General features: G+C 43.8%; 1 protein-coding gene across 2 annotated transcripts; it reads left to right on the top strand.

Moving 5' to 3' along the window:
• The first annotated feature begins 7582 nt into the window (after positions 1–7582).
• On the top strand, positions 7583–14094 carry LOC124701661 (UDP-glucuronate:xylan alpha-glucuronosyltransferase 2-like). 2 transcript variants are annotated; one of them, XM_047233757.1, is made up of 3 exons: positions 7583–7988; positions 8140–8767; positions 12937–14094. In XM_047233757.1, exons 1-3 carry the CDS (start codon positions 7770–7772, stop codon positions 13875–13877), a joined length of 1788 nt encoding a protein of 595 aa, XP_047089713.1. In that variant the 5' UTR covers positions 7583–7769; the 3' UTR covers positions 13878–14094. The 2 variants fall into 2 exon arrangements, with proteins under 2 accessions (XP_047089713.1, XP_047089714.1); XM_047233758.1 differs by having other exon boundaries at positions 7890–7993.
• Positions 14095–17929: the final 3835 nt, after the last annotated feature.

Raw genomic sequence — 17929 nt, 5'->3', positions numbered from 1 at the left:
GTGGTGTTATCCTTCTAGTGGTGTCGTGTGAACGTCGACTACACGACACTTCACCTTTATGGGCCTAGGGGAATGCATCTTGTACTCGTTTGCCAATTGCGGGGTTGCCGGAGTGACGAAACTCGAGCCCCCGTTGGTATATCGATGCGGGAGGGATAGCGAGGATCTCGAGTTTAAGGCTGTGGTTAGATTTATCTTAATTACTTTCTTGTAGTTGCGGATGCTTGCAAGGGTATAATCACAAGTATGTATTAGTCCTAGGAAGGGCGGTACATTAGCATAGGTTCACCCACACAACACTTATCAAAACAATGAAGATTAATTAGCCGTATGTAGCGAAAGCACTAGACTAAAATCCCGTGTGTCCTCGAGAACGCTTGGTCATTATAAGTAAACAAACCGGCTTGTCCTTTGTGCTAAAAAGGATTGGGCCACTCGCTGCAATTATTACTCTCTCACTTTACTTACTCGTACTTTATTCATCTGTTACATCAAAACCCCCTGAATACTTGTCTGTGAGCATTTACAGTGAATCCTTCATCGAAACTGCTTGTCAACACCTTCTGCTCCTCGTTGGGATCGACATTCTTACTTATCGAAGATACTGCGATACACCCCTATACTTGTGGGTCATCACACGGCATGGCCCTGCCATGGGAAATTGTGCGCTCTGCGGTGCTGTGGAAAATTCTGGGCACATCTTATTTACATGCTCTTTGGCTAAATTTGCTTGGAGCTCCATCCGTCAAATCTTAGACTGCAATTGGAGCCCAGCAAATTTTCCACAATTTCATGCTATCTTATCGAGCTTAGCGGGAAGGGCCCGCAGACTTCTTTGGTTTCTCTTCCTGGCCCAGGCCTGGGCCCTTTGGAACATTTGCAATAAACTTACAATTGAGAAAAAAGTGATTAATCATCCAGCTAACGTTATTTTCAAAACTGCCATTTTGTTACAGCTTTGGACCGTCAAGGCAAAACCAAACGACCGGAAGGGCCTCAGGTGGATGGAAAACAATCTGAGGGAGCTTTATGCCGCCGTGAGACCAAGAATCCCAAGCTGAAGAAAATCAAGTAGCCATGGTTGGAGAAGATCAAGTGTTTACCTCCTTTCTACTATCTACATGTGTTGTGATTTGAACTGCGTAGTATCTCGTTTTACCTTTGGCTAAGATGTATGCCGCATCGTGTAACAAACTATGGGTGAACCTAAGGGCTTTATTAATTTAAAGTCGGGCATTGTGATGCCTTTTATCTAAAAAAAAATATTTGGGATCTCTTTAGATAATGCAAATGGTAGTTTCCTTGCTATATGCCCCAATTAGTTAGTTAGTTAGTTAGTTAGTTAGTTATTGAAATAATAATTTATATCATAGCATAAATGATGAAAAACCTGTATACAAAAATTATGATAGAATTTTGAATAAATTTTAAAAAATCAAGGAAGTTATTAGTCGCTTTCAATCTAGGTAGAGAGTATGGAACTGATTAATAACAGCGTTCATATCAACACAAATCGGAAAAAAATTACAAGTTTGAATTTTCTTGATGATATTTTGTGCAATTATTATTACATAATTTGGTATTCATCTGATTCAGAGATGTTATTAAAGCCTATTTAGGCATACCATTAAATAAAATAGGAAATAAAATCCCTAAAGCAAAGAAACATTTTAATTTTTCCAACATACTTTGCGTAGGCCCTTAGAAACATACTTATGTACACATATATGCATTTTCTTGTAAAACTAATATTTTATTTAGCACACACACATAATTCAGATAAATAGGAATACATCCATTTAAATTGTAAAAACTATGAATTTGATTTCATGAATCTTCATTTTTTTAGGAGATCAATAATGCAGTCCCAATCTCCATAAATATTCTGGGTTCTTTCAGAAAAATTTGAATGGCACTTCTTTCATCCAAAACTACATCACATAAGAATATCGTTACATGAGTCGAAGGTTTGTAAATTTTACCAACTATATATGCAAATATAGGAAGATCTACAATACCAAATCAATATCAATATATCAACCATTAGATATAACTTCATTATGTATTTTTTCTGTATTTAGTTGTTGATATCCCCTTCTGTATATTTCGTCAAAAGTGTTAAGCTTTGACTTTTGACTAAATTTGTATCCCATATATTTTTGGACGGAGAGAATAGTTTTCTCGACCATATGCCATAATTAATTAGATTTTAGCAAACCAAAAATATATCATTGAAAAACAATATGAAAATATGTTGTGTACAAACATATATATGGACAAAAACAGATTAAATTTTCAAGAATAATTGACAACATAATCTATTAGACACGTTGATTTTGGATGGAGGGTATACAAGTGATTATGAAGATATTCTATTGGATGAACACCAATTGAAACAAACTAACTACCAATTTTAACTTTTTGGTGGATGGTTGCTATCATGTTGTTATTACGTATTTTGGTATCCTTCTGGGTTTCCACATTTTGAAGCTTATTTAGGTATTACCGAAAATACAATAACATTAAAGAAATAAGTAAACAAGATCCTAAAGTATTTTTTCCATCATACTTTCCATAAAAGTTAGAATATACACTATACACATATATGTGAACTTTATTGTAATTATAAGATCATATTTAACACATATATGGGGATGACGCGGTCTCATGCCTCATCATGTATGTCGTAGTTGTAAAAGCAAAATCTAAATGTATGTGTATGAATGTGTGTTTGTTTATATGCGTATGATATGAGTATGTGGTGTAAATGTAAAGTTAAGAACATTAGTAAAAATGTGGATAATTTCCAAATTGTGACGATTCTGTTTGAATTTGAAAAGGACACCAGTGACGGGTTGAAAACAACAACACATCGATCGAAACCCATCTAGGGGTCTGCTAGCCAGGATTTCCAACTAACAAGCCAACCCGTCAGTAGAGGGCTATTCCTTCAATGGTTCTAACCCGTTATTGGACGCTTGACTTCCTCTAACGGAGCACAAACCCGTCAATGGAGGGGGTTAAGGACCCTTTAGTAAATGGGTTTCCGCATAAGTGTCAGCTACCTCCTTCGTTGTCAATTCTCACTTAATTGTGAGATTACGAGCTTCTGACCATTGCAACATAAAAAACTTCGAATGCAACTTTTATATGTATTTGCAACATTGTCCCAACATTTTAACATGAGGTATGTAGAAAACATGCAAAAACCTTTGCAATATTGTTAACAAATCCATGGCATGGCTATTTGAGTATAAATCAATAACTAAAAACGTGCAAATAGTTTGCGTTTCCACTAGAATATGTGTGTGTTCATCAATCACCCTATAGACTATAGTGCCGTTGTGCAACCATTGGGTCATTGCGAAAAATAATATCAAACATTATATCTGAGGAATGTGCCCACTTTAGGGTCTTAGCAACACGGCAAAGTAAAGTTGCCAGGGTAATTTTCTTGTGCGGAAATACTTCTATACTTACACACATGGGTGGATGTTTACGTCACCATCCGTTTTGCTTTGAAATTCAGATAAAAGGAGAAAAAAGAGAGCTACTTTTTCATCTACCATGGCTTGGCAACTCTTGTGGTTTTCAAAAAAATCAAAAAAGGTGTGGACCATGGGTACCCTATATGCTTGGCTAGGATAACGTTGTGTGCTGCCGTGGGTAATTCCTAACATTCGATGCCATTTATGTCCAATAATGTTACTCCCTCCTGGACCTAAAAATATATTGCATATAATTTTTAGTTAAAGTGAAACTTTATAGAGCTTGAGTTTAACTATATATAAGGACAAATACTACTATATTAATTCATCAATATCTAATGCATACAACATGAAAATATATTTCATGACGATTCTTGTAATACAAGTTTGGTATTCTAGACATTGACACTTTCTTTTGAGAGTTAGACATTGACACTTTTTCATATATATTTGAACAAAAAAATAAAAAATAACTTTAACTAGAAATTATATAATTTGGGACGAAGGGAGTGCTTCACACACGAAGCACGTCATAATTACTCACGGCCCCAGCTCGCTCGATCGGCAGGGGCTGAAATGGCGCGCGAACCAAACCACACCCTCGCGGAATGGAACTCGCCGCGTGGCCCCTGAATTCCTTTCATGCGTCACTCTCCCTACTACCTTGCTCACCGTCCCCAACCACCGACTATTGGCCGCCGCAGCAGCCTCCCTCGCAATCTTAAGCTTGCCGATCACTCACACCTCCGGTCGACCACCGCACAGCACTACAGGAATGGAGCTATATGCCGAGGGCCGGGAACCCTCGGCGTAGGCTGCTTTGGCCGTCGGCGTAGGCTACGCCGAGGGCCGCCCTCGGCATAGCTCCTCGGCATGTAGCTCCCTCGGCAAAGCAACTATCGCCGTCGGCGTAGCCCGGCCCTCGGCGTAGCATGCTATGCCGACGGCAAAACCCTCGGCATAGACTTTTAAAAAATTCAAATTTCCATTTTCCAAAAAAATTCAAAAAAAAAATTCGAAAAAAAAAAATATTTTTTTTCTATATGCCGACGGTAAAACCCTAGGCATAGACTTTTAAAAATTTTGAAATTTTAATTTCTTTTACACAATTTTTTTTCTTTTTTTTCTTTTTTTTTTCTTTTTCTTTGACCCAATACACTTTTAACTCTAACTACACTTAATCTTAGGTCAAATTACAATCATGGTTAAACTTCCCAGTCGGTCACCCATCCTCGCACTACTCCAGACCTCAAGCACGCTTAACTTCTTGGTTCCATTCGGATGAGCTTCCGTTATAGAATTGACAACTCTTGCCGATAATAATAGCATATCAACCCTATTAACCCTTGAACCGTGATGCACACCTCTTTATTTTGGAAAATCCCAAACAATTACTTAAGTAGACAACAATGAATATATAAGTAATAATAATATTAAATTCAAATAACAATAAAATGATTTTATTTTTTGGTCTTTTTTCTATTTAATATGGAATAATTAATATCTTTAAATCGGAAAATCGAAATTCCACAAATAATATGTCTAAATCGATCAGAAAAATGAGAGGAATCTAAATATAACATCCATATCATCATTTGAACCTTAAAATTAGAGGAATCCAAATATGACTCCCAATTTTCCATGTGGCCAAAACTCGCCTCGGGAGATGCGAAATGGCCGTATCGGGCGGGCTGGTGCACCGTTCGCTAACACGCTAAATGGACAAAAATTAGCACATAAAGTGATGTGTTATAGACCTAAAAACATTTTTTGCGGAATTTATTGAGCGATGGAAAGTGTACCCCTAGTTCAAATTCGGTCGGCTTCCAGCGGGTTCGGCGGACATCGCAGGAATCCGCATGGATTCCCAGATAGCTAGAGAGTACATATGGCATGTGATATATGATGCGGAGGCGGTGTCCTACCACTACGCGGAGGTCTCGCTCAATACTAAAATGCGTCTCATGTAGCTGCTTCACAAAAAAAACCCGTTTTGGCACCCTGAAAATGAAAAACCATCACCCATGGGTCGGATTGGAAATCCGCTCCCGGGGCCTTGCTTCCCATCCCAGGGACCACGCACGTGTCAAATATGGCCTCGTTCCGACAAACTATGTGGTGTCACGGGCCGTTTCCTACTCATTTGCCCTAAAAGCCATAGAACTCCGGACGTGATAGCCCTGTTTGTGAAGGGTTTTCCAAAATAATTGCCGTGTCCTAATTCTGACTTTTGGAGTGGTTACTAGGACACATAAAATGACGCCATGCGGCTCCGCGGGATTTTCTGACTTCGTTTAAATTGCCATTTGACCAAAACGGGCCCCCACGGAGATGCGGTATGGCCGTACCGGGCGCGCTGGTGCCCCCGTTTACCATCGCGCTAAACGGAAAAAATTCACACATAAAGTGATATGTCCTAGAACTAAAAACATTTTTCCCGGAATTTATTGAGCGATGGAAAGTGTACCCGTAGTTCAAATCATGTCACTTTCCAGCGGATTCGGCGGGACACCGCAGGAAGCCGCATGAATTCCAGCATAGCTAGCACGTACATATGCCATGTGATATATGGTGCGGAGGCGGTGTCCTACCACTACGCGGAGGTCTCGCGTAATACTAAAATGCATCCCATGTAGCTGCTTCACAAAAAAAACCCGTTTTGGCACCCCGAAAATGAAAAAACCATCACCCATGGGTCGGATTGGAAATCCGCTCCCGGGACCTTGCTTCCCATCCCAGGGACCACGCACGTGCCAAATATGGCCTCGTTCCGACAAACTATGTGGTGTCACGGGCCGTTTCCTACTCATTTGCCCTAAAAGCCATAGAACTCCGGACGTGATAGCCCTATTTGTGAAGGGTTTTCCAAAATAATTGCCGTATCCTAATTCCGACTTTTGGAGTGGTTACTAGGACACATAAAATGACGCCATGCGGCTCCGCGGGATTTTCTGACTTCGTTTAAATTGCCATTTGACCAAAACGGGTCCCCACGGAGATGCGGTATGGCCGTACCGGGCGCGCTGGTGCCCCCGTTTACCATCGCGCTAAACGGAAAAAAATTCACACATAAAGTGATATGTCCTAGAACTAAAAACATTTTTCCCGGAATTTATTGAGCGACGGAAAGTGTACCCCTAGTTCAAATCATGTCACTTTCCGACGGATTCGGCGGGACACCGCAGAAGCCGCATGAATTCCCAGCATAGCTAGCGCGTACATATGCCATGTGATATATGGTGCGGAGGCGGTGTCCTACCACTACGCGGAGGTCTCGCGTAATACTAAAATGCGTCCCATGTAGCCGCTTCACAAAAAAACCCGTTTTGGCACCTCGAAAATGAAAAAACCATCACCCATGGGTCGGATTGGAAATCCGCTCCCGGTGCCTTGCTTCCCATCCCAGGGACCACGCACGTGCGAAATATGGCCTCGTTCCGACAAACTATGTGGTGTCACGGGCCGTTTCCTACTCATTTGCCCTAAAAGCCATAGAACTCCGGACGTGATAGCCCTGTTTGTGAAAGGTTTTCCAAAATAATTGGTGTATCCCAATTCCATCTGTTGGAGTGGTTACTAAGACACATAAAATGATGCCATGCGGCTCCGCGAGATTTTTTGACTTCGTTTAAATTGCCATCTGGCTAAAACAGGAACCTGAGGACATATAAGAAAGTGATTGAATTGTTTCTATATTACCATGGTACTGTACATGATTCAAATATGCATGATTTTGGCATGAATGGATAGATGATGTTTTTATGAACATTTTGATACCTCATACGCATTTTTCTGACATCATATGAATTAGTTATGATTTTTACAAAATTAGACAAATTTGAAAAATGGCTACGCCGAGGGTGGCCGTCGGCGTAGCCCTGTCTACGCCTAGGGCCAAAGATATGCCGAGGGTTGCCCTCGGCGTAGACCTCGCTACGCCGACGGCCGCGCTACGTCGAGGATCGGATGAGGAGGCTGGCCAGGCCAGGCCATACGCCGAGGGCCCCGACTTTTGGCCGTCGGCGTATAAAAGGCCCTCGGCGTATCGCGCCATTCCTGTAGTGCAGCGCCACGCCGCGTCCACCCACCCGCCGAGTTGGCGCGCGCCACCACACCCAGCCCTATATATCGCGCGCATGCAACGCCGTCTCGCAGCCCCTCCATCGACCAAAACCTCGTCGCCGCCGCCGCTAGCCCGAGCGTGCACAGACATAAGGACACGGTACACCGTACACACCTGAGACCTGAGAACGCCATAGCGTCCGCCGTCGCCGAATCACCATGAAGACCGGCGAGGCGGTCAAATCGCCGCTGGCCGGGCTGCGGGCGGCGGCCATCATCAAGCTTAACGCGGCCTTCCTCGCCTTCTTCTTCCTCCTCTACATGGCGCTCCTCCTCCACCCCAACTACTCCCACATCCTCGACCGCGGCGCCGCCTCCCTCGTCCGCTGCACCTTCCGGGACGCCTGCCCCACGTCCACCCAGCATCTCACACGGAAGGTAAGGTACGTCAGTCCCGCCCACCGGCCGCCACCGACGGTGTACTACGTCTAGTGCCATCCGGCGGCATTAATTATGGCTGGCCGGCCGCTTCACACCGACCAATACGAGCGTTCTCGATTGACGTCGACTTTCCTGTGCGTGCGTGCAGCCGGGAGGAAGACTAGTGACGGCAGCGAGCAAGGTGGCGGGGACGTCGACGGAGAGGATTGTGAACGCGGGGCGCGCGCCGACCATGTTCGACGAGCTCCGAGGCCGGCTGCGGATGGGCCTGGTGAACATCGGCCGCGACGAGCTGCTCCCTCTCGGCGTGGAGGGCGACGTGGTGGCCGTGGACTTCGACCGCGTGTCGGACGCGTTCCGGTGGTCGGACCTCTACCCGGAGTGGATCGACGAGGAGGAAGAGGACAGGGTCCCGTCCTGCCCGGAGATCCCCATGCCGGACTTCGCCCGCCACGACGGCCAGGTGGACGTGGTGGTGGCGGCGCTGCCGTGCAACCGGACGGCCAAGGGGTGGAACCGCGACGTGTTCCGGCTGCAGGTGCACCTGGTCGTCGCGCAGGTGGCGGCGCGGAAGGGCCGGCGCGACGGCCGCGGCAGGGTGCGCGTGGTGCTGCGAAGCGAGTGCGACCCGATGATGGACCTGTTCCGGTGCGACGAGGCGGTGGGGAGGGACGGCGACTGGTGGATGTACAACGTCGACGTGCCACGGCTGGAGGAGAAGCTCCGGCTGCCCGTCGGCTCCTGCAACCTCGCGCTGCCGCTCTGGGGACCAACAGGTACGTACCGGTTCGACCCATCTCGGGATAACATGTGCTTTATTTTGCTTTCTCGTGTTGATCTTGTTGCAGTTGCACCGCGCACCCATATGCATGTAATGTAAGTCAAGCGTGTTGTTGCACCCATGCTAACTAATAGCCACTACTAGGAGTATCATCAACCAAAAAAGAGACTTCTTTAGTTCCATGTACTAAATCAACGATAAATAATAAAGAGTAAGAAAACCGAAAAAGGATACTAGATGTGGAATTATGGATACGGGCATGCATATGCAGGAAATACTCACAAAAATAATGCCAATTGAAGTCAACATATGAACAAAAGGCAAGATCTATCTTCAGCTAAATACAATTTCAATGATAGGGGAATCCAGTTGGGAGGACGTTTGAAAAAAAAAAATCTTCCATTTTGGATTTGATCATAATCAAATTCCCTCTCTGGTATACTTGAGGAGTAGCATATTTTACAACATTTGCTAAATGCTAATTCTCAGTTGCCTGTATTTTCTGTAAATCTGAAGCACCTAAAATTGCATTTTCAAAGTGATTATTCTAGTGTCATGTTACAAAACTTTATTTTCTGGGTTTTACATATGAAATGAACAGTGAGATAAAAAATGGTTAGATGTTGATGCAATAGCTTAAAAAGGTGGCTGAGATGTAAACATTTCTAATCAATTTACAAATATACAATCCCATTTTGTATATAGCTAGTGGTCAAAGTTGTTTTTTAAGACCACATTAGTACTTTATTTTTTTTCCAAAATAGAAAGAAGATTTTTTTTTGCCGAGAAATAGAAGGAAGAATTTGGAGACAACATGATAGTACCAAGAACAATATTCATGAAAAAAAAGATATTATAGCATTAGCATCGGATCCCTGACCTGTCCTACTATTTCGGCGTGTGATACAACTGAGTTATAAGAGACGTAACACGCCACCTAATAGAATTGTGGCGACAAATACAGCGCATAATCAAGCTTCTTTCCTCCTCCTTTGCACCATCTGAATGCGGTATATGATCGGTAGGGACCACGGCATATGTGTAGGACAAGCCGTTTAGAAGAACATAAGAATCCGGTCGTGGAATCGCTGCGTTGCTGCTAAGGGCCACGATCTAGCTGATAATGCATCGGTTCTCATCATCACTTAGCTTTCCGTAGGGCTGGCTAAACAATGTTCAGTAGCCCCAGTCTCAACAGACTTAAGAATCTGATCGAGGCATATGACTATTAATTGATCGAGGCTGGCTACGAAGAAAGCTTCAACTGGAAGCCTCCGATCACTTGTTTCAGTTACATGTTTATGGCAAAACCATTCAAGTGCGTATGTCAATCTTTCTGAATAATCAGAGTGAATGAATAAAAGTACAGTACTCTGTTCTTAGGCAACTATATGTCCAAGGCACATACATCTGAAACCGTTAATTTGCCACGAAGTACGACACCATTATGTTCCACCTACATTGTACAATTTGTGATCCTACATGCTAGCAAAAATCTGGAATAGTACCTAGCCTTAGCACTAATCAGCACGAGAGCAAGTCCCATCAGAATGGAAACTTCTGTTGGTAATCATGGACCTATCAGTGTCATTGTCACCACTGTTACCCAAAAGAGACTCAGAATCTATCCTCGCAACAAGCAGATAGATCTAGGTAGGTGTGGGTGTGACTCCATTCCAAGCTCTTCCCAACTGATCAGTTCCCTGTTCATGCTGCTGGACAAGATCGTACCAAGAGATGAACTATGCACATTCGTCTACATTGGGATTGGAATGAAGCTTGAAAAATGACCAGCAGTGGCTGGGGCCTCTGCACCTAACGTTTAGAGCATCTCCAACATGCGATGTATCCAGCGCTGTATCCAAAAAAGTAACTAGTTTAGCGCGCGAGAGGCGTAAATTGTTGCTCCAACAGATGATGTAACCGGTGCTGTAAAGTGGAGCGCGCTGCAATAGCGCTATCTGTTGCACTATATTTAGGGCGCCGAAAAGAACGCGTTGTACAAATCGCACGCAGAAATAACTACCCAGTTTTACAGCTCCAAAATTTAGAGCTTCGAGAATATGGCCTCACGTGCGAACGTGCTGTAAAGTGCTTTTACAGCGCCAAAATTTAGCGCAGCGGTTGAAGATGCTCTTATGGTTGCAAGTCTATCCATCGATCTCATCCGCCCGATCCATATTCCATCGCGGCGAGCACTGTGATGGCAGATCGAGATGTGTAGATTGATCGATCGACACGACGGATTGAACTTTGATTCGGTTGGTGTGACCGGGTAGCTTAACCAGCTAGCTAGCTTGTGCATGCACCAAAATCATACTTGCATGCTACTACATTCTACCTGCGCGGTGGACTGAATGGATGGCCAGTCAGTCAATCCACACCAACCGTACGCAACGTCCCGCGAAACGCAAAGTACCTATATATGTGTGGATATATAGTATGTATGGCTTTGTTAATTCGATGCCCTTTTTGTTGTTGTTGGTTTTGACTTCTCAAAACACTTGTAGTTTGTTTCAAGCTAGGATGTCCTACCTCCCTTTATAACATATATATATAATATAATCTAAAATGTTTTGGTAGGCTAAACTAGCCTAGCAAAGGGATTTATATTTTAAACAAAGGTAGTAGTCGATAGTGTTTTGTAGAATTCCATATGTGCATATTCGGAGAAGAAGAGAGTCGCACACTACATGGTTGTTACTACCAAGCATGCACGTGCAATGCGCCTCTTTGTCTCAGTCAGTATATATTCAACAACAGAAAAACACATTACATGTCTACTAATAAATTAAGTTAAACCCGTTTTTATCAAAACTGTTTGTGGATCCACAGTGGAGTTGTTTTAGATTCAAAACATGGATCACTCAAGCCATGTACTCGTACCCGAATGACGACAATAAAAAATACATGGCTCTGAAGGAATGAGTAAGCAATTGCAAAAATGATTAGTATTTCATTTTGACAGAGAGCTATAAATAAATTTATTCAACAACCTCCATTTGCATGATAAATCTGCAATAACTTAAGCAAAGAGAGGGTGTTCTGATTATATGTTCTCTCAAATATTGCCGTAGTTTAGAGATGGTCCCTTAACTCTAATGAACGTAAATTTTAGTCTCACAAGACACACTATCAAATCTCTAGATTTGTTCCTTTAAGACATTGAAATTGCTTTTAACAATGATGTATCGACAATTTCTGACCCACAAAACATGGTAAAAAAAACATGGCCAAAGAAAAATTCTGACCCACAAATGCCATGTTGCTGTGATAATATGCCGAAACAACAAGGAAAAATGGGGAAAGGGACATTTTGTAAGAAACTCAAAAGAGTAGAAGAAATGGATTGGGAGAACATATTTTTGGGAATATAGTAGGAGAAAATTCTTTTTCAGGACATCATTTTTTAACTAGAACTTTCCAATAAAAATAAGTAAAAACCGAATAAAGTAACATAGAAATAAATAAAATTTATGAAAATCACTAACATTCCAGAAAAATATTAAATATTATGTTTTTTAATCTTTTAAAAGAAAAATAAAAAATCATGGTTTCCTATGATTTACCGAGTTTTGTGATTTTTCTTTTTTGAATATTCTTAAATATTTTAAAAAATTGCAGTATTTTTATTTACCTATTTGTATTTTTTCTTTGTTCTCCTCTTGAAATTTTGTTTGTAATATTTTGGGTGCTAAACTGAGTTTCCATATGTTGATATGCGTGAAAGCACCATCATCTGTCCATATCACCAGCAAACCCCTTAGATCTAAAAAAAAAAAAAAGCAAACCCCTTGGCACTCAACTGGTCATTGGTATTAGAAGTTTAGAACTGAGGACTAAAAGATACTCCCTCCATTGTATAAAATAAGGCATATAATTTTTTAAAAGGTTAAGATAAGTAAGAAAGTTTAACCAAACTTTTAGAAAAACATATTTATATTGATATCATATGAAAATGTACTTCATCACGTATCTAACCATGTTGATTTTGGATTGTACATATTAATTTTTTTAAAAAAAAATATGGTCAAATTTTGCTGACTTTGATTTTTGAAAATTAGAAGTAAGGACGAGTGAGTACACAGATACACCTAGAGGATATTTCATTTTTTTTGTTCGGTCACGCTCGATAAACTAAGTTCTCATATGCATTTCGTGCAGGCATCCACGAGGTGTTCAACGCATCGGACCTGGCAGCGGTGGACTCCGGCAGGAAGCCGCAGAGGGAGGCGTACGCGACGGTGCTGCACTCGTCGGACAGGTACCTGTGTGGCGCCATCGTTCTGGCGCAGAGCATCCGGCGGTCGGGCTCCACCCGCGACATGGTCCTCCTCCACGACCACACCGTCACCAAGCCGGCCCTCCGTGCCCTCGCCGCCGCCGGCTGGATCCCCCGCAGGATCCGGCGCATCCGCAACCCTCGCGCGGAGCGAGGCTCGTACAACGAGTACAACTACAGCAAGTTCCGGCTGTGGCAGCTGACGGAGTACGCGCGCGTGGTGTTCGTGGACGCCGACATCCTGGTGCTCCGCAACCTGGACGTGCTCTTCCGGTTCCCGCAGATCTCCGCGGTGGGCAACGACGGGTCCCTGTTCAACTCCGGGATCATGGTGATCGAGCCGTCGCGCTGCACGTTCGACGCGCTGGTCCGTGGGCGGCGCACCATCCGGTCGTACAACGGGGGTGACCAGGGGTTCCTGAACGAGGTGTTCGTGTGGTGGCACCGGCTGCCGCGGCGGGTGAACTACCTCAAGAACTTCTGGGCGAACTCGACGGGGGAGCGGGCGCTGAAGGAGCGGCTGTTCGCGGCTGAGCCGGCGGAGGTGTGGTCGATCCACTACCTGGGGCTTAAGCCGTGGCGGTGCTACAGGGACTACGACTGCAACTGGAACATCGGGGACCAGCGGGTGTACGCCAGCGACGAGGCGCACCGGCGGTGGTGGCAGGTGTACGACGCGATGGGGGAGGTGATGCGGGGGCCGTGCGCGCTGTCGGAGCGGAGGAAGATCGAGCTCGCGTGGGACAGGCACGTCGCCGAGGAGATCGGGTACGCCGACCAGCACTGGAAGATCAACATCACCGACTCCAGGAAGTGGGAGTAGTACATGATGCGGCACATGGATTGGATCTTACCAGGCCTAGTTTAATTGGCCGCAATGGCCGGCCGGAGCAGCGCCGGCAGCAGCTGATCGAGCGCGCCGCATTTTGGTTCTCGGTTTCCCTATTTTTTTGTCCATATAATTCGTACATATCATAAGCACGGGATCGTTGCACGAACTTAATTTGGGTAAATAATGAGTAGCGATTCAGCTAATCCTATGAGAATGTGAGTGTGTGACCGAACTTGATGCGGTGATGCCACTCATGTTTTTCTTTTCTTTTTTGAGAGGGAAGATGTCACCCATGTTGGGTGTTAACATTATATTTTTTTTTTACCGGGGTGTTAACATTATACACGCTTAGATAGTTGGAGAAGACCATACTTGGTAACAACAGTTCAATCATTACATTAACGTCTATATTTTCAATCAACATATTACATCAGACAAGACATTCGAGGCCATCAGATACATCTTGCTCACCACGACAGGCTGGTCCGGTCGCCTCTTCTACGGACGTGAGACTGTTCCTTGCAATCTCGCGTCTAATACTCGGTATATGAAGTTCGTGTAGTCTATGTTCTGTTGTTTTACGTTGGGCTAGAAAAATGCCATCACAGGCACAACCAGAAGAGCGAGGAAAACCAGAAAATATTTTCTTCTGTGCACGGGACATTCCGCGCACGTGGTTGCCCTCATATTCGATTTGTCTTTTGCGTTGTGATTCGTGCTGCAAATAACATTATGTTTTGTTATGAACGTAATGGTTCGTGATGAAATCATGAAATACAATGTTTTCATACACGGGATGTCCTGTGCATGGGAGAATCGTCGCTCTCCGAGGAAAACACACGCTCCATCATGCGAGAAAGAGCGGGTAACGCGAGTAGTGGATCTCCTTTGCCTATCTTCGCATGTTCATAATCTATGCATCACCGGCTTTCTGAGTCCTCACCACCGCTCGGAAACCTCACGCCATGCTCGCCCCTTTTCCCCGGTAAGCCCATAAACCCATGATCTGCTTCCTCTTCTAATCCATGATCTAATCCTTCGATTCATGTCTTTTTAGCCAATCTTTGGAGCACCAAGCATGTTAGATTAAGGTTCTAATTTCATGTATTTACTTCCTTCACAATTATAGGTGTTACAATGTTGGCCCAAAGCCATTTGTTCGATGTTGCGAAAATGAACAAAAGGAAATTAGTGAATTAGTCTATTGAATCATGAAAAGTGATTCAAATAAGTACTTTCAAACAACAACTAGTGTTGATGTAAATAACAAAAATCAAAGGAAAGAACCTAAACCTAGACATGATGATGATTAGAATTCAAATGCATATCTTGAGGGCAATGAACAGTCTTGGGATGGCCGTAAGTAACTATTTCTTTTTTGGAGAAGTAACTAACTAAAGTTTGTTAAATTTAAATGCAAATCTTGGTTTAACTCTTGAAGGCGGAAAAATATTCTGTTAGCAATTTTGTACTTTCAGGGAATTTCGGGACATGAAAACGAAAAAGGTTAAAGAACGCGCTTAGAAATTTTTGAGACACATCTAACAAGCTAAAGTGGGCCAGAAGGAGACCAAAAGGCTTCAAACGGGGGCCCATGGCACGGGTAGATTCCCCCTCGTGCCATGGGGGCCCATTTGCATCTCGAGCGCCCCATGTCATCCATCTTTGCGTCAGTCTCTTTGCCTTAACATAAATACCTATATTTATATCTCCCATCGCGATCTTGTGAGGGATGGAGGCAGAGATCGAAAACCAGGAAAAAGAAAGTTGTAGTCCGCCGCTGACGGAAGATTGGGTGGGGAACCGCTGCCGGAATCGCCTTCGGCCCCTTTTTTTTCTCCGCAAACTCCTTTGCATCGCTCTCCACCATGAGAGGGGAGTAGTCCACCCCCTGGACTTGGGTTTATTGGTAGTAACTTGATCCCATATCTATATGTTTGGTCATTGTTCGAGCCTATATGAGCTTCCCTACATGATTATGGCGCTATCTATGCAATTTGTTTGGTGGATATTACGGTGTGAGATGATACATGTTATGAATTAACGTTGTGTTGAGACTGTATAGCTTGTCATACTTTGGAAGCATGATTATGATATATATGCATTGGTTTGTTATTATACATCATGGAAGCATCAGGGTAATGCTAATCGTAATGCCTTGTCTACCCACATCATTAGGTGTTTGAGGAAGATGAGAGAGATGAAGTCTCCGTGCAACAAACAAAATATTTGCCATACTGATGAGTGTAGGAAGATGAGAGAGATGAGGTCTCCGTGCAAGCAACAAAACATTTGCCATACTGATGTAGTGTATTTTTATATAAAGGGGTATGATATATGTAGATGAGGGGTGTAGCAAAGTGACAATAATAGTACATCTGAATAATAGAAATGCTAGCACCAACATCCTTTGTCTAGAGGTAAAAAGGAAGGAGCATGAAGATGTTACTTAGTAGCTCTTGCTACACCACCTTTTCGGTACGATAGGTTGAAAAGGGATTTGCTTAGCAAACAAATATTGTTTACCTTTAGATTCTCTATTTGGAGGTCTCCTTGATCCTTTGGACGGTAAATCAGTTTTGCTAATCCTCGATTAATTGATAATTAACTTATTCCTTGGTCAACTTGTAGACACAAGATTATATCGTGATTCTTGCTTTCTATGAGTTGCTATTGTAACTAAATTTTATTCCCCTTGCAAGTCATTTTTAAGAGAAAATTGCTTTATGACATGTGACAATCCTGAGTTGTAATACGAGTTGCAACCTAGAAAAATGCTACGAGCAATTGAATTCATTTGTGATTTGCTAATCATGAACTTGTAAGATTCGAAAATAAGTTAATTCTCCAGTCTCAAGAAAGTCCACTTCTCATTCTTGAATTTTTTGAAAAGTTCACTTTTGGTCTCAAAAATTATTATTAGTTTAGAATGAACCTTAAACTCTTAAAACAATTCATTTTTCGTCCCTTTTCAGTTGAGTGGAGCATCACTAACGTGGAAGAAGAAATATTAAACCAACCGAATCGGTTTAGAACCAGACCAAGCCCAAACCAAGCCCAGACTAGTTGAGATGTCAAATCCAACGTCCTAATGCAAAAAAATAACCCTTAGATCCCTAGACCAGTCTCTCACTTGATTCTCTCCCTTCCAATTGAAATCTTGCACTATAAAGGCCTGCCTGCTTGCCTATCAGCATCGTCCCATCTCTCAACTAGGATAAGGCCCAAAAGTGGATAATTATGAGAGTTTAAGGTTTATTTTGAACCAAAGGAAAATTCTAGAACCGAAAGTAAACTTTGGCTAGAATTCAAAGATCAAAAGTCTTTTTTTCTTCAGTCTACTCAGAATTAGTTAGGAGGCCGGTTATGCACGCTATCGATCGGCGCTGGTGTCGCTGCACATGGAGGTACGTGCTAACTCCACCGGCATCACCGTTCTTCTCGCAACGCGCCGTCGATTGGTGACGATATGCATGAGAAGCCCAGCCCGGATAGCCCGGCCCGAAAATCACGGGCGAGCCGGGTTCGGGCCTGATTTTGGAGCCCGAATGTCGGGGCCGGGCCGAGCTCGGGCTTGCAAGAAACACAATTTAGGCCTAGTTCGGGCCGAGCTTGTCGGACCGGACTAGGTTTCCGTCTGTTCAAGCCAGATTCGGGACTGATTTGTAAGCCCGAAGGTCGGGCCGGATTCAGGCTTGAGAATTTAAGGTCGGGTTTTTTTAGGCTCGTCCGAACTCCGGCCCGGCCCGAGGAATGCCCAGGTGTAGGCGACGAGACGCTGAGCACCCCGAGTTGACCCCTTCAACCTTTCTATATTTGAGCAGCGACCATGCATTGACCAAGACCAACCGTTCGTCCTCCTCGGCTCCTCCTCGTGCGCGCGGCTGGCATCCGGCGCCCGCCTGCGCGCGCGTCCAACGTCCAAACCCAACGTCCATCCATAAACATTTCTCTCCTGCCTTCCCGAGCCCCCTTTCCTGGCCTCTTCTCCTTCGGAGCCTCCCCCTCGCGGGTGCTCCATCCAATCCTATTATGACATTACG

This window comes from Lolium rigidum, chromosome 3 (assembly GCF_022539505.1).
Source record: "Lolium rigidum isolate FL_2022 chromosome 3, APGP_CSIRO_Lrig_0.1, whole genome shotgun sequence".
In the NCBI taxonomy this organism is placed as follows: domain Eukaryota; kingdom Viridiplantae; phylum Streptophyta; class Magnoliopsida; order Poales; family Poaceae; genus Lolium; species Lolium rigidum.
The sequence above is the reverse complement of the archived record's forward strand: the minus strand, read 5'-3'. Positions and strand labels throughout refer to the sequence as shown.

Excerpts from the sequence above, each read along its gene's own strand:
- LOC124701661 (XM_047233757.1), top strand. The coding sequence starts at position 7,770 with ATGAAGACCGGCGAGGCGGTCAAATCGCCGCTGGCCGGGCTGCGGGCG. Across the intron at positions 7,989-8,139 it reads CCCAGCATCTCACACGGAAG|CCGGGAGGAAGACTAGTGAC; the intron begins GTAAGGTACGTC and ends GCGTGCGTGCAG. Across the intron at positions 8,768-12,936 it reads GCCGCTCTGGGGACCAACAG|GCATCCACGAGGTGTTCAAC; the intron begins GTACGTACCGGT and ends CATTTCGTGCAG.